The sequence below is a fragment of the Lepidochelys kempii genome, chromosome 2, assembly GCF_965140285.1.
Source record: "Lepidochelys kempii isolate rLepKem1 chromosome 2, rLepKem1.hap1, whole genome shotgun sequence".
Lineage (NCBI taxonomy): Eukaryota > Metazoa > Chordata > Testudines > Cheloniidae > Lepidochelys > Lepidochelys kempii.
This window is the reverse complement of record NC_136381.1, coordinates 167,959,055-167,975,744: the sequence shown is the minus strand read 5'-3', so window position 1 is coordinate 167,975,744 and position 16,690 is coordinate 167,959,055. Positions and strand designations below refer to the sequence as shown.

The following is a 16,690-nucleotide window of genomic DNA, read 5'->3' as shown; positions in this document are numbered from 1 at the left end:
TCTGATGCTGCTCCTGGTGCTTCCCTTGGGAGACTGTTTTACAATCTGATAAATTCATCATTAAGAAATTAAGTCAACTTCTTTTTTTTCCCCTTCTAAATTTAATCCCCTTATACCTAGTTATGTAGTCACAAAGTCCTTAGCAGCACTTTCCTTTCTACACCATCTTCAGATACTTGTAGATGATCTTCATTACCTCAGTAATTAAAGCTGTTAAAGTTAGTGGTGTTATTCCAACATCAGTGAGGTCAGAATCCAGCCCATTGTCTATCTCATTCTTTTATTGTTTGATAAAAGAATTGTCTTTTAATAATGGTGGTCTAAATTAATCTCCTAGATAACTCCATTGGCTACAGTAGAGTGACACCAGGCCTGAATTTGACCCATAATGTTTAAAGCCATTGTAAGAGGGCCTCTTGGCAGGATAATGCATGCTATAGTACTACACAAGGTTGTACCCACAGTGAATGAAAATTAACACAGGAAACCTCCCCATCTGTCATAATGCAGTAATTAGGAGTGGAATTATTTTCTGAAATGTCTTGCGTTTGGAACTGAAATGTTACCTTTTTAAAAAATTGCTATGGAACCTGATTTGTTTATTCTGCAAAAAGCTTGTATTCAAGCTATTGGTTTGTTTCACTTTGCCAACGAGAGATGACAAAACACAAAGCAGTACCATGTTGGGTTGTACTTGATTCTGGCAGCAGTGCACTGGCAAGCCAAATCATGCAAGGCGCTGAGCAACAGAAGTCACTGGGAGCTGAGAGAACTAAGCTTCTTGTAGCGTCATGCCATTTTTAAGCCTGTGTTGTGAGCCAGCCAGTGAGAAGTGTGGCTAAGAGTGAAGCCATGCTGTAGACCGGGCTGGGCAAACTATAGCCATATCCGTCCCATCAGGCTATTTAATCCAGCCCTCAGCTCCAGCCGAGGAGCGGGGTTGGGAGTTTGTCCTGCTCCGACACTCCAGCCGGCATGACCCTCCCCCCCTCACTCGACCCCCTCTGGCTCCTATGTAGTACGCGGGGGTGTGGCCAGGCAGCTCTGTGAGCTGCCCTGTCTGCAGGCACCGCCCCTTCCGCAGCTCCCATTGGCCACGAACCGCAGCCAACGGGAGCTGCAGGGGTGGCACCTGTGGATGGGGCAGCGCGCAGAGCTGCCTGGCTGCACCATGAAGCTGGAGGGGGGGACATGCTTCCGGGAGCTGCTTGTGGTAAGTGCTGGCCGGAGCCTGCACCCCTGAGCCTCCCCCATGCCCCAATCCCCTGCCACAGCCCTGATCCCCCTCCCGCCTTCTGAACCCCTCAATCTCAGCCCAGAGCTCGCACGCCCAGCCAGAGCCCTCACCCCCCCCCCGTGCCCCGACCCCCTGCCCCAGCCCTGATCCCCCTCCCACCTTCTGAACCCTTCAGTCCCAGCCTGGAGCCCCCACCTGCACCCCAAACCCCTCATCCTCAGCCCCCACCAGAGCCCTCACCCCCCCGCACCCTAACCCGCCCAGTACCCTGAACTCCTCATTTCTGGCCCCACCCCAGAGCCCGCACCCCCAGCTGGAGCCCTCACCCCATCCCGCACCCCAACCCCCAATTTCGTGAGCATTCATGGCCCACCATACAATTTCCATACCCCAGTGTGGCCCTCGGGCCAAAAAGTTTGCCCACCCCTGCTGTGCATACTAGTCATTTGTGAGGAGACCTTTTAGAGCATTTAGACAATTTGTCAGTATAGTTTTGCTGTTAGTAGTTGCTAGCACCAGAGCAAAAATCTACTTTTCTTTATGTAGCATCCAGGGAAGAAAGTAAGAAGTCCCTTGGTGTTATGGGTAAAGTACATCTAGCAAGGGTGTTCTTCCGTGCATATAACTCCCACTGCAGGAGGAGCTTTTCATGCAGGAGGATAGCAGGCTAGGGTCCCTGGAAAGTATTTTAGCTATTCCAGCCAATATTATTAATCTTACGTTATTATTTATTCTTCTGTGACTAGGCAAGGAAAGTCCTCCAATAAGTGATGTCCCAGATGATGCAGATGAGCCCATGCCTGTACCAGAAGACCTTTCAACCAGTACAGGAGGACAGCAGAAGAATGACAGAGTTTTGGGTAAGATGGTTGGTCTGTTGTGTTTAGAAATATTAGCCCACCATAGTATTAAACAAAACATTGTATAGTTGACTGGTATACTAGGAAGTCTTCATCCCCTTTAGTAATGGTAATTCAATGAGGTTGTTCAGTGCTTTCCACCCAGCCATCATGTAGGGGAATGCAGTCTGCAGGCCAGGTCATCCTAAAGGAACTAGAAAGATCCTCCCACTTGTCTAGTTTCTAAAGCATGACTGGTTACATGCATCTCCCTCAAGGAGATGAAACCCTTCTAATTCTGCATAGGAAACTGTTCTGCTGTAGAGATCAGTAATAGATTATGAAGTAAGTGGTTCCAAAGCAAAATAAAGCTCACTCCAATTTTGTTAACGTGTGGAACACTCAGTTTTCTGATCTGAACATTAGCTTGGCCATGAGCACATTAGCTCTGTGCTTGGTGAATTTTTTCAGACGTTTCACATTATGGCATATGGTTTGCTCATAACTTGCAAAGTCTTTGGCTATGTATGTCCAACCTTTTTACAGATTGCTCTGCAATGATGCTTACTGTTTTTATTGTGCATATCCTGAAAATCACTTGAATTTCTCTTTCCTGTGTAATCTGCAAAATGGCCAAATCCATTAGCTTACCGCTAATCATGAACCAGAACTGATTTGCAAAGTGCTGATACGTCTTAGACTAAGGGCGGGTTTGCTTCGCCCTTTAATCCACAGAAGACGGGTGTGAATTCTAATGAGCACTGGTGTGTTAAGCACTAACTGGCCCATGTGGACCCTCCTGGCACACACTAAAAGACCTCCACTGTGCATTAATGTAGTATTGTTGGAAATGGAGCTATGTTAACATGCACTAGGGAAGTTTTCGTGCATGCCAACAGAGTCCACAGTTAGTGTGCAACACGATAGTGCACACCAGAATTTACACCTGTCTGTTGTGGACTAATGCAGTGTGTAGACAAGCCCAGAATCATTTACCCACAGCCTAGTGTGCAGGATTGGGTCTGTTGCTGCTTGACACACTCTACTCTGGTAGAGTAAAATATTCAAATATGCCTGTTCTGCTCCTTGTCTACACTGAGGTGGCCCACTCAGAAGGAATTTACAGAGCCACAGAATCAACGTTTCCTCTGCCTTCCAAATCTGGGATTAATACCAGGAAAGACTGAAATGTCCCTTTTGGTAGGAAAAGGCAATACATATTAAAATGCCCTTCTTGCCTGTCTGCCGGCACTGGGGGTTAGTAAAATTCCATTGATATTTGGATAAACAGAGGTGCCAGGAGAAGGGTTTATTTTATGGTAGCAATTAAAGGCCCCAGTAGAGATGGGGACCCATTGGGCGAGAGCCTGTATAAACAAAAGATTGAGAGAGTCCCTGCTCTGAAGAGTTTATACTCTAAACAGAGAAGACACACGAAGGATCGGGGGGAAGAGGAGTCACAAAGAGGGGAAATGGCTCACCCAAACTGACCCTGCAGGGCAGTGGCGGAGCAATGAATAGAACCGCCAGCCCAATACTGCCTTGGGAGTCTTCATTGTGCTCAGTGCTTAAGCAAATATTCTCAAAAGTAGGAGCATAAAATTAGGCTCCTAAAGCCATAATTAGGCAAAATAAGTGGTCTGACTCTATTTAAAAAAGGAAAAAAAAATGTACAGGTGCTCAGTGTAACCCACACTCTTCCTGGGTGTGGTGTTCTGTCCCATCTAGTGGCACCGAGATCACTTAGAGAGAGATTAATGAGTCTGCTCTACAGCCTTAGCAAAGAGGCAGATGGCTTTTAGCTCATGCAGTAGAGGTTCATGCACTAAGCTCCAGAGGTTCCAGGTTCAATCCTGCCTGCCGACGACTGGGGTCTGTCAGTGTTACACTCAGTAGTTTTGAAAATCAGGCCACTTGTGAATTTAGGAATCTAACTTTAGGCACCTGTTTTTGAAAATGTTGCCCTTTATATCTTTGTTAACATGATCAGTAAACTGAATCACTCCCCCACAATAACCTGCTATTACCACATATTCAAATCTTGATTTAAAACCTCCTAATCAAATAACTGGTAAATATAGATAACTTTTAAAACAGCCAATATTTTGATTACATCGAATTTATTTAACCGCACACAGATTATGCAAAATGGGCCATGCTGAAACCAACCTTTGCTGTTGGTGCAACTCTCCTATAGGCTTCTCAGCACGCCTGTGGTGAGACTGCAAAGTAGTACGTATCTACAGTGAGTTTTTGTAAAATAAACACATTGTTCTTGGGTTTCCCTGTACAATGAAATGTATCTCTCGTCCTCATAGGATCCCAGTGGTAAAACGGGTCTTCGTCATCTTGACTGCAGCATATCTTTCTACAGCTGCTCAAAGACCCTCATGTTCTATCCATGGCTACTTGGGTGACAGGGGTTACATTCTTGCAAGGAAGAGATGCTCTGCCCTATATAACAATAAAGACAATTTGCAATACTCTGCTCTCTGGGCACCATTCATTATAGCCACTGAATCCAACACTTACATTATTTCTCTAGACCCCAGAGCTGGATTTGCTTTCCTCCTTTCTAACAATCTCTTCTCCTGGAGCTAACCATAGTTTTTCTTCGAAAATTATATTATCCTGTTTAAAAGGCCTCAATTTCATAACAACTACCTCATATGCCACACAATCCTAGTGCTGTCTGGAGTATAATACATGCATCTGCTTGCTACCTTTTTTTTAAAAAAAGTGAAGATGGGATTCATAATAAGGGAGAATCTAATTCTGCTTTCACAATACTTATCAGTGCATGTTCCAGGGTCCCTCCAGCTGAACAGGCAGGCATTTTGTTTATCATTCCATCTTTGTCAGAGTTAAATACCTGACTTTCATCTCCCATCAGCAAGGCTTGACATGCAGCATGCATTTTACATAGTCAGTGAAATATGGCCTCCAGAGGCCCTTTGGTTTGATATGGTGGCTCCCCATCCAGAAAAAGGTTAATGTCAGTCAAGGTTTAATGAATGCAATAGCAGAGATACTACAATGTTTGGGCCAAATAAGTTGCTAGACAGCTAGGAGTAGAACCTGTTACCACTGTGATGGTGGCATAGAAGTGCAGAAACTCCTTACATTGCACGTGAAAGGAGTCATTGCTACTCCAGTTTCTTCCCCTCTCTGTGTGTTATCCGAGATCATAAGTCAAATATCAAGACAACCTTGGAAGGCAGTTTGGAGGAAAGGGGGAGATGGTTGAGGACAGCAGATTATTGTAATGACCCACAAGTTCTATACGCGCTGTAGCAGAGGGAGAGCATGTGGCCCATGGTAATTACACAAGATACAGATGAAAAAAGATGGCCGGGCACATTTTAATCCTAAAGACTTTCCCAGTGTTCTATCTGGTTCCTTAGGCAATGGCAATACTCTGCATTCCAGTGCCTTTCAGCCTGTGGTTATGTTTGTACCATGACCCCTTAGAAGATCAGTTCTCTCCTTACTGCATGCATGTAGCATTTACTGTTAACCAGAATTGTGGGCGTGTGTGCTGAAGAGCAGCTAGACTCTGGAGGGTAGCTGAAATGTAAGCCAACTGGAGATATCATTGGAAATTACTATTTGGTGAAATGGAAGGAGTAACTATTGTCCACCATGAACTGGTAACATTAGATGAGAAATTTTGAAGGGATGACATACCCCTGAGGTTGAAATGTTCCAAATGGACTGTTTGCTTAGTCAGATTTGTAGTTGCACTGAACGAAACGTCTAACCTCATGCTCAGAACGTTAGTTACCTTTATTAATCCATTTAGCATTTTAAAGGTCAAAAGATCAGGGAACATAAGTTATTTTAGACAGAAAGATAGGCACTTAACTCCCCTTTGTGCCTTTGAAAATCTCCTCTCCCACCTCCTCCTATGGTAACCTGAGCGTTGAACCTTATGCTGCAGACCTGCTAAAAAGGGAACATACTGAAACTCTTTTCCCTTGACAGGAAGTGCTCGCTGCATAGATTGGCCAATGCTTACTAGCCTGTCCCGTGCACATGTGTGAATGGTAGCAGGTGGTTACAAGACTGGGGAGAAAGAACAATAGATCAACAAACATGACCCTAAGTGCCTGCAAAATGCCCCACATAAGCTCTTCTTTCCTTTGGTGAACACTGTGCAGGTGCTTTCACACGTATACACAATACATTCTTGTTAATATGCCACCATCTCTCAGAGAAGTGAAGGTACAGTTGATTCCTTGAGTAACAGAACAAAATTCACCAGCCAAGATTTTCTTTAGTGACTGGTGATTTTGGGGTGTGTCGGTTTTTGTATGTCCAACTTGAATCAGCTTAAGGGACCCAGATTTCAAGGTGTTAGTGCTCAGCAGTTGTTAAAAAAAATCAGGCCTCTTTTAACGTGCCTCTAGATGAACACTCAAAAATGGAGACAACCAAAATCTCTGTCTCTGAAAACGATAGGCAGCTTTGAAAATATTCTGTGCAGAAGTAAACTCATCACTGGCTTCTGAGAATACTCTAAACCAGCAGAGCAAAGCACCAATAAAGAGGGTCAGGGGACATAATTTAAGTCATTTATTTCCCTGATCAGCTTGTCAACTTCTTTACCATCTAACTCCTGGATCATTGTGAGGTTGAATAGCTTCCTCCTTCAACCTCTACTTCTGCTGCCTTGTCTACCAAACCTCCTTCTTCCTTCTCCACCCTAGATTTCTTTCTTGTTCTGATCTGGCACCTATAACCGTTTCTCTTTTCCTTTTGCTCTGCTCACCCAGACCCTCCTACTCTGAGTTTCAGGATCTTTACTCCTAGAAACCACAAGTGAGATTTTCAAAAGTGCCTAAGTGACTTAGGAGCACAAGTCCCACAGAAAGCCACTGACTTGTGTTAAGTCACATAAGGCCCAGCTTCTCAAAGATATTTAGGCTCCTAACTTCAATGGAAGTTTGAGGATCTGGGCCTTCGGCACTTCTGAAAATCCCACCCTTTGGTGATAAGTGCATTATAACCTTGCATAGATGCATAGTCCTATTTCCCATGTTTAACTGTTAATTAAAAAGCTGACCTGCAATATTCGGTCCCCATTCCCACTGCCCTCATTCAAGTTTTGTAATAAACATTTAGAGCAGCTGCTGTGAATCGTCACTGTTGAGCTCCTTGCATTTGATAGGCAGTTACAGTTTAAGATCTTCTCTGCCCTGGGAATTTGCCCTGATTTGAGCCATCTGTGGCCCGCCACTGATGTGCAGATCCTTAGAATAGACCAGTAAAGCCCCCATTTTCACTGGTGTAACTTATCTTCATTTCCACCAGTGCAAATAGAAGCTTCCTTTGCTTACATTAGAGTTTACATAAGTGTACCTACATCAATGGCTGGCCACTGATGGCTGAAATAGGAGGCAAATTCCAAGCTTAGATGAGGCCTCAGAAAAGAAATTGTGGGCCCAGGGCTCACTAATTTTCTGAAACTGTAGCTGCCAACTAAAGGTGGGTATCCATATTGCTTACTCACAGCAGCTGCTTTAAATATTCATTTCAGAATTGAATGGGGGCAGTGAAGAGAACCAGTGGCTTTGTAAACAAAAGGTAAAAGTGGCCACCAGCTCAGTAGCAGGTGATTGCTATGGGCTTGGAATTTATAGACCATAAGACCATTCCTCCTCCCCAGAGGAAGTGGGGAAAACTCCTCCCCACAGGTTAAAATGTGGACAGACTGTGAGGTAAAATGCCCAAAGTCACAGGTTTTAGAGGGCGGGGGTGGGGGGTTACTCTTTTAACCCAAGGCATGATGGCTTTTACTGTAAACTAAAAACTCCAGTCAGTTTTCTCAACTCATTTAAAAAATAATAGCGGGGTGGGTGAAGGGGAAGGGGAGAGCAATAGCTATTCCTCTCTCCTCTAATTTGTGTTTGGTAAATGGCTGTTACCTCCCTCCCACAGACCTAATTTGCAGTAGGAGCCTGCTTAGTTACTGAACCTCAGCACCTGGCACTGCTGGGACTCTGACACATCCCTAGCATCCTTTATTCCAGGTGCCTTGGCGATTCAGAGGAGATGTGACTTTTATTACTGCCTTCTTAGATCTGGTGCATACCAGGATTCTCACTCCTGGATACCACGGTCTTTTATTTCTCCTAAAGCACTCTAGCACCTGGCAAAGAGGATACCAGGGTACACAGGTGTCTGAAGGTTCCAGCTACTACAGCTCAACATTAAAATAGTTCTGTGGCAACTCACAACTGGGTGAGTGCAGGCAGAGAAAAAGTGAGAGAAGGCTGCTAAAAAAGAGGGAGACAAGGCAGGAAAACAAAAGGGGAAGTGCACCACCCTAAATTGCAAAACACAGTCCAATTGGTTGCAATAAGTCCATATTACTCTGTACAGTTAATTGCTATTTTGACAGTGGAACTGTGGGCCCAAAACTATTAAGCATTTAGGAGAGCAACAGAACTAAACTCTTTACGGTCACCCAATCTGTCTCATCCACTTGGTGGCCAACAAGGGTGTGTGCTGTGTATGTATAATAAAATACTTGTGTGTGTAAGAGCTCAGAGAGAGCAAGAGAGAGTGAATGTAAAGCTGGAGTGTGGCTTAAAGAGTTCACTTTCATCAGTTTGGGATGTCCATGTTGCTCACATGACTGGCAAAGTGCTGAGGGAGTTGTGTGAATCATCCCGAATAAGTGCTGGTAAAACCTTGTGTGTTCTGTAGGCACCAAAGATGTAACAGAAAACTACTTTAGAAATGTTTGGGGAAGACTTGCATGTTTGTATTGGAAGTTCTCTATTAAACCTCCAGAATAAAGCCAGATTTCTGCTGTATCATAAATCCAGCTGAAGAGGTTTCTGACGGAGTGAAAAAAAAATTACAACCAATATGTTTTAGAAACTTTTTAAAATAGGGAAGCTGGGAATCTCCCCTCTCATATGGGCTAAAGCTTCCATTGAAGGAGTCATGAGATACTGGACCTTAAAACTGTCACTGGTGCAGCTCTGAATATTGCCTGCAGTTGGACCCTGGCCAGTATGATTTTGTGGGAAATTCCACATTTGAGAGGAAAGTAGAGAGGAAAGTATTTTTGTAGAGGTTGTTCTTTTTAAAAATATGGCTGAATGAAACAGCTCAGGGTTTTTGTATATTAGAGTAAATAGGGTGGAGATGGGTTAGTGGGCAGAGTGCAAAAAGGACTCTTAAAGGTGCATGATAAATTACACAAATATCATTACCACAGATGTGGGGTGTGGGGGGGTATATGTGATGTATCGTTTATACATCAGCCTGGCAAAAATTCTATTTGCCCATTAGATAGAATGAGTCCGTGCACTACACATATATTTATATGGATTGCTGGAGTGAGGCACTAAGGTGATGGATGTGGAGGGCTAATGGAAAATAGAAGGATTTTGCCATGCTGCTGAAAACAAGCTGTGCAACACAGACAGGTGACGGTTATTTTCACTAGCTTATAAATGCAGACAAATAGGTACAGATTTCCATGAGGCCCGTGAAAGATATTTCCCTGAATCCAGAATTATGTCCCTGCCGCATTTCAAAGGCCTGCTGCAAATAATGGCATGATAACTTCTCAAAACAAAGTTGCAAGAATAATTTATATTGGTAAATGTTAGGTAGTGTAATCATACAGGTCACTGCCTTACTCCTATCATAAAATACTTTAACAAAGGGCACTGTGGAAGGTAAGCCTGGAACCCACCATAAAACCTGTGTCAAATTCTGCTGTTGGGTATAACCACTTGACTTCAAGGACTTCCTTGAGCCCAGAAGTTATCCTAAATATGCATATTTAGGATAACTTCTAAAAATAGGATAATACTTTGGGGCAGTGGATGTTATATTCTACAAGCAGCTTTTTCATGCTTTATCCTTTAAGTGGAGGAATGGCTTCTTTACCCAAAACATGACAACATTCTGGGTGGGAATGGTATTTTTTTCTTTTTTCACCCAAGTTGTGTAATTTGTAGAACTGATGCCATTTTAAGGGTACCAGAGCATTGCTGAGGGCTGTGCAAACGTCCATTAGTAAATGTCACTTGCTATGCCAGGGAAGAAACTAAACTGTCCAAGTGTTATTTTTTCACAGTTGAAAGTAAGGCCTTGCCTACACTACAAAGTATTGTCGGCAAAACAGGGGAGGTGTACGCACTGCAAAGCTACTTTTGGCAGTAAAATAAAACCACTTCAGCGAGAGGCGCAAAGCTTTTTGCAGCAAGTTAAAGCAACAAAGTGTCAGTGTAGACACTGCTGTGCATTTTGTCGACATAACTGGCTTCCACCAGTATCCCACAATGCCTGTCAGAACCATTGTGCTCACTGTTTTGATCTCTGCTGCCCTGCCGGCATGCCCCGTCCTGCCCTTTCAAAGCTCCGGGAAGTATCTGACAGCTGTGTGTGCTGCTCCCTTTGGGGAACAAAGAGCAAATCACTAACGTGGAACGCTCCTGTTCTGCCCTGCGCTAGGAACACAGTGGCTGGTGGTGGGGAGGGGGGACAGGAGCCATTGCTGTGCTGCTTTGACATTCATGCATGGAGTGCTCACAGAGCTGCACAGGATGCCCCGCAGTTGAGGAGGCTGTGGGAGAACTCGGAGGGAATCACAGAACTATAGGCAGGCAGGCAGGCAGAGGAGGCGGCTTTGGGAGAGACTGCTGTGCCGAGCAGAGCAGGGGGCTGACTTGGGGGGTCCCCTCCCCCCTACCTCAGCATAGGCCAGTCATCCTTCTGTCTCCCCTGCCCCAGACACACCACTCTCCTCTCCCTTCCCTGCCCCCTTCAGTTGAAAAAGGGGCTGATAATCTACTAGGATGCCTCTGGAATGATGGGATTGAGAAACCTGCATCATGTGACGCTGTACCTGTACCATGAGGCATTGCAAACCCTTTCCAGATCGCCTTGTGGCCAGTTGCACAGTGGGATAGCTACCACAGTGCACTGCTCTCTGTGTGGATGCAAGAGTTGCTAGTGTGGATGCACTCTGCCACCACAAGGACCTCGTGTGGACAGGCAACAGCTGTTTTAATTAAAGCACTTTAATTAAAGCAGCATAATTTTTGACAACAAAACTTTGTAGTGTAGACAAGACCTAAGCAAGCAGTGAGCTTTGGCAAAACTGGAGACAAGCAGCGTGCATAGCTATGTGGCTTTTAAGTACGGATACTGAGCCTGCTGATCTAATCTACGGTTAAAGGAAGTTGTTTTTTAATCTGTGAAGTACATCTCTTCTGCTCTGATAAGCTCCATTCTAGCTGGGGAGTTAAAATTATCTAGCAGGATCTCAGCCATGGCTGCAGCAGAGCTCAGACAAGTTGGGCTTTTGCTGGATGTGGGGGAGCAGATTTTAGATTGGGGAGGACCTTTGTGACAGTAGCTTGCTAAACCTCAGGTTATTTTAAGGGAATGACTGTGTATAGAGAGCTTGAATGGGTCGCAGGTCCACACATTTTTATATTTATTATTTGTTGTTTACTGTTTGGCTCAGACTCGCTCTGTCACATGTGCAAGTTCTGACTAAACATGAGCATGCTGTAGGGTTGTAGCCAAAGCAAGAAGATGATTGGTGTAAGCCGTAATGCAAAGAGCAACTGTTGCCTGAGCTTTGGAGCTAACTGCTCACTCTGCTTTTTCTAATAGCATATTATCCTCTTGCCACACATGTGTAACTTGGGCTAAAGTTGCACTGCATAACTTAGCGCCAGATTTTCAAAGGTATGCAGGCCCCTAAAAGTTTGGATAGGTGCCTGGTGGGATTTTCAAAAGTGCCTAGACATGTAAGCACCATTGCTTTTGAGACTCCCCCTAGGTGTTTATCTGCATCTTTAGGGGCCTAAATACCTTTGAAACTCTGACCTTTAGTGCTTGTGTACATCAGGGGCATTGGCACTGATGTAGTTGTATTGATGCAAACCACTAATATAGATGTGCTACACCAAAGCAAAATGGAGCTTGCACTTGCACCAGGATTACAATAAGTTGCTCCAGGGCAGTGTGTCTCCATTAGTGGTTTGCACCAGTGCACCATGTCAGGGTAGCTGCAAATTTCCCCAATGTAGGCAGGCGTTAAATCTCTGATCAAGAAGGGGAAAAAGAAAAGCTCATTTATTTATTCCGGTTTCCTTTTCTAAATTCTTGATCCCATAAAGTCCATAACAAAAGCTCGCTGAGTTCAGTGGGACAGAAATGTGTCCCTGGATCTTTCCAGTTCTGTTAATTGAAGTCCTCTCCAACCCTAATCAAGATGGATCCCTGTAGGGAAATTGTGCACTGAATGCAGAAGGTTGAATTCCTAGCAGCACACTTTTTGCTCTTTTCATTGCAAACCAATGAGACTTTTAGTTATAGAGATAGTGTGAAGAGAACAGGCAGCTGACTTGTGAGCTAAAAGGAACCTGTTCACCAGAGTCATGGCTTCAGGAAACAACTTGTAGAAAGTCCAGCTCTGACCTCAGTTATATACACTCTGGAATGCATAAGATAGAAGAAGAAGAAGCAGGCAGTAAAAAGCTGCACATGCGCTACCTAACATTACAGGCTTCCCCCTGCCACTCCTACCCACAAAGACGGAATTTTATGTTGTAAAGATGAATGTGGGAAAACTAAATATCAGGGTAGTACTCAGTGGTTTTTTTTTCCAGTTTGCTGCTATTTCCTTGTTTCATTTACATTTTTAGATTAGGGATAACATTTTCAAAAGTGACTTAGGACACCATTTTGAAGGTATTTTGATGCCTAAAGATGCCTCGTGGGATATTCAGAAGTGCCTAGTGGTCTAACTCCTGTTGAAGTCGATGAGCTTGAGGTGCCTAACTATATCATTTTTGAAAATGGGACATAGGCTCCTAAGTCACGCGGGCCCAGATTCTCAAAGGTATTTAGGCATCTAACTCCCATTGGAATCACTGAGAGCGAGGCACCTAAATACCTTTGAGGATCTAGGTCTTAGGAACTTTTGAAAATGTTACCCTGGACGTGTAGACAATTCTGTCTATAAAGCAGACAGCTAATTTGCCATTAATTTCCTACTGAGCAGAGAGATGTTTAAATAAATCCAAATTTTGGTTGCCAACTGTCACTTTTGCTCCTCTCCTGCGCTCCCCTCCACCCCAGTTTAGTCAGAATTTTTCTTCCACTCTCTAAAGTGAGCTACCAGAGAATTTTAAAAGCAGAAGAGACTCATGTACTCACTAAAACGTGTAAGTAGAACTTAAATTGTAAGCCAAATTTTCTACCCTATTTTCTGCCCTGGAAAATATATCTTTTGAGGAAGTTGCTCTTACAAAGTTTTCAGTAACCTTGTTTGCTCTGGACTATTATGTGAAAGGAGATGAGCCTTTCTTTTTATTTATTTATTTGAAAAGGAGCTTTAACAGAAATTAGAATTTAATAACCTAACAGAAATTTCTAGGGAAATGAAAGGTGTGCTTTAAGTGAATTTGGAGATGCTTTCAGCATGTGTTGCAATTTATAAAAAAAGAAAAAATATTGTCCATATTTCATCACTTAAAATCATCCTGTATTTACAACAGGCTGTGAGCAGCAAACATCCCCACTTGGATGGATGTGAACTTCCAGACTTATAAATGTTTGCTTCTTCTTGTTGTTTTGTTTAAGCCAGGAGATCTGTGTCTTAATTTTGAATCCTGGCACAATTTTGGGGAGTGAAAGGCTGGTCCTTTCCCTTTCAAGTTACATTTGCATTTTAGTGTGGTGTGAACTGGGTTATATGCATGTAATTCCTGTGGTAAATATATGTTTCAGTGTTTGCAAGTGGCATCAGTAGTTGATGTTAAAGCAGAAAGTCTTCATTAGCACTGAAATGAGCATTGCCAGCCAAGGAATATCACTAAGCCTGTTTCGTTCACACGGAACAGTCTCTTTTTTGTAAAGACAAGATGGGTGAGGTCATATCTTTTATTGGACCAACTTCTGTTGGTGAGAGAGACAAGCTTTTGAGTCGCAGAGAGCTCTTCAGTTCTGGGTAAGGTACTCTGAGTGTCACAGCTAAATGCAAAGTGGAACAGCTTGTAAACAAATTTTCAGTCTGCCCACATGACAGAGTCTTTTCAGAGAAGACCCTTGCGTGTTTCTTCCTGTGCATGTAAAGAGATCCCCACTAAAAGTAAACTGATAGGTATAATCCTACTCTTCTTACTGCAAGGTCAGTGGGCTGGAGTCTACCCTACTGCCTATAGGTGGGCCCTGAGAGAATTCACCCTTGGGAGAGAGCAGACATTTGGCTGGAGAGAACGGTTTTGATTTGCAGCTGGGTTTCATAGGAGCCTTGATGGTGCAGGCTGACTGGGGAATGCACTGAATTGGCCATGTCCCCACCCTGGCCAGCCTTGCTCCCCTTTTGGCCTGAGCCAGCCAACTGCAAATCACTCTGCTTCATCTGAGACCCCCTTGACCTCCCTCCCCACATTCCTCATGCTTCTGCCGTACATTGGTTACTGTGAGTGCACAGCTCACTCAGGTTTCCACTGCAAGCCAATGAAGCAGTGGCTTGCATGGGGATTTTGACTAAATGCTGTAGGATTCCCCCATGGTTAGTTCGTACTACTGTATCACAAGGACACTTGCACTTTCCTTTCTGTACCTGGACTGAGCCTTTCTCCCAGAATCTGAACAATTTTATCACTGAAACATCACTTTGCTGGAATTAGAAAAGGGCTGCTGAACTAAGGGGATTGCTGGAGCATGTTTATACTGCAGGTCTAGAGCAACATTGTTCTAAAAATGAAGTGGGAATTGGACTTCTCTGTCTTGTTTTGTTGCTGCCTGTTTGAACACACAACTGTCGAAATAAGTATAACAAATGTTAATACACTAACAGAAGATTTCAATAGCCCATCACATGCAGAAGGCATGGAATAATTAATGGTAATGAGGTATTACCTGCGGTATGAACACATTTGCTTAATCTTACCACAGCGTTGCAAGTAGATTCTAGTGAAATTGGTATCCTAGCATGGGCTTATTGTGATGTTAACTGGAATTTGTTACTCCTTGCAAAACAGTGCAGGAAATGTCTCATTTTGTTAGTTCTGTAATTACACATTAACAGGTCTCCCTCCATGCTATGAAAGAGACTGATTTCTACAGTACAAGTTTGAGCCTTTGGTGTTACAGGGCCAGTGCCGAGATACTTTTAGTTTAAAAATCCTCATTTTTATTTATTTTTTTTATTTGTTTTTATGGTGCCCCCCTGGAAGCTTGAAACAGCAGTGTTTCCGAACCAGCCACTGTATGTTACTCCACCATGCATGAGTTCTCTCTCTCTCTCTCTCTCTTTCTCTCTCTCTCTCTCATGTGTACACACACACACTTATGTATAGAAACACTATTCGGTGTTTGTGTAAATGTATGTAAATACACCCACACCCACACAAGGCTACATTATATACATTTAAAGTCAAATCACACATACAGAGATTTATTGGTGTAGGATTTCTCTTGAGGACAGGCTTCAAGCAATTTTTTAAAGAACAAAGAGCACTGAAGTATGCATTTTGCAAAATAAATACAAATAACAAAACAGATTTTTTTCAAACACAGGAGAGGAAAAGATTAGTTGCTGCTAATTTGACAGTATCCCTTCTAATCTGACAGAGCTAGCAGTGTAAATTCCAATTGGGAAGTGGGCAGGAGCTGGGGAGAATATGTTTAGTTTTTAGTTTCGTATTCATTGCATCTCTCAGAGGTTGTGTAAATGCAGTGTGCCCATGAACACTGTCCTGCGAGCAGCAGAAGAGAGTACGAAAATAAAATGGGCCAGAAAAGTCTTACAAAGACAGGAACAAAATCAACGTAGCATGCTGCACACCCTGTCCTCCTCATCTTCACAAGTCCCTCTTTCTTCTTGCCTCTGAGCACTATACTCTGCTACATGGATTTAAGTTAGTCATTAAAGGCAGCATTACTCTGAGGGCCTGATTCTCCTCTCACTCACACTAGTGTAAATCAGGAGTGAGTGACTCTGTTGAAGTCTGAAGTTATACTAGTGTAAGTGACGGGACAACCAGACCATCAGAGTCCTCTCTGCAGCATCTACTGCACAGTTAGAGGATGGAGGGCATCCTGTGGCATCATGACTCCCAAGGGAGGTGTGCTGTTGAAGGTGGAAGCCTGCAGAACAGCCCACAGATTCCCTAGGATCCAAGGGATTGGGAACAGAGTTCTCCATGGATACCATGACTCCATAGGTTTAGCCCTTGCCATCTCCAAGGCCCCAGAGAGTAGCAATAGGTGGACATTGCACTTAGTTTCCTGGGTGCCCTGTTTCCTTCCCACAGATAGGGTTTATGGGTGGAAGGGCAAGATGTGGGCCTTTGTCAGAAGAGGTGCCACACTCCTGTATTGGACCCAACTGAAGTGAAGGGTAATTGTGCAGTTTACTTCATTGGGAGCAGGATTATCCCCTAAGTATACACAAACTCAGGTGCTAACTCACTGACTGGCAAGTGTGCTTTACTTCTTAAAGTTGTTACCTAGAGTGTCAATCAAGTAGAGACTCTATGAGAGACAGAAGGGCAAGTTAATGAAACTTTAAAGGGTTAGTTCAGCATATTCAGCTCTTAGCATATAATTTTTTAGATCATTA

The 16,690-nt window shown here is 43.7% G+C and overlaps 1 protein-coding gene across 9 annotated transcripts in view; it reads left to right on the top strand.

Moving 5' to 3' along the window:
- The window catches only part of IKZF1 (IKAROS family zinc finger 1), a 103,133-nt gene that overhangs the window by 20,189 nt on the left and 66,254 nt on the right, over positions 1-16,690 (top strand). For all 9 annotated transcript variants that reach the window (XM_073332720.2, XM_073332717.2, XM_073332716.2 and 6 more), the window contains exon 3: positions 1,984-2,097. In XM_073332720.2, coding sequence (XP_073188821.1) covers positions 1,984-2,097 — 114 coding nt within the window. The remainder of the gene's footprint in view (positions 1-1,983; positions 2,098-16,690) is intronic.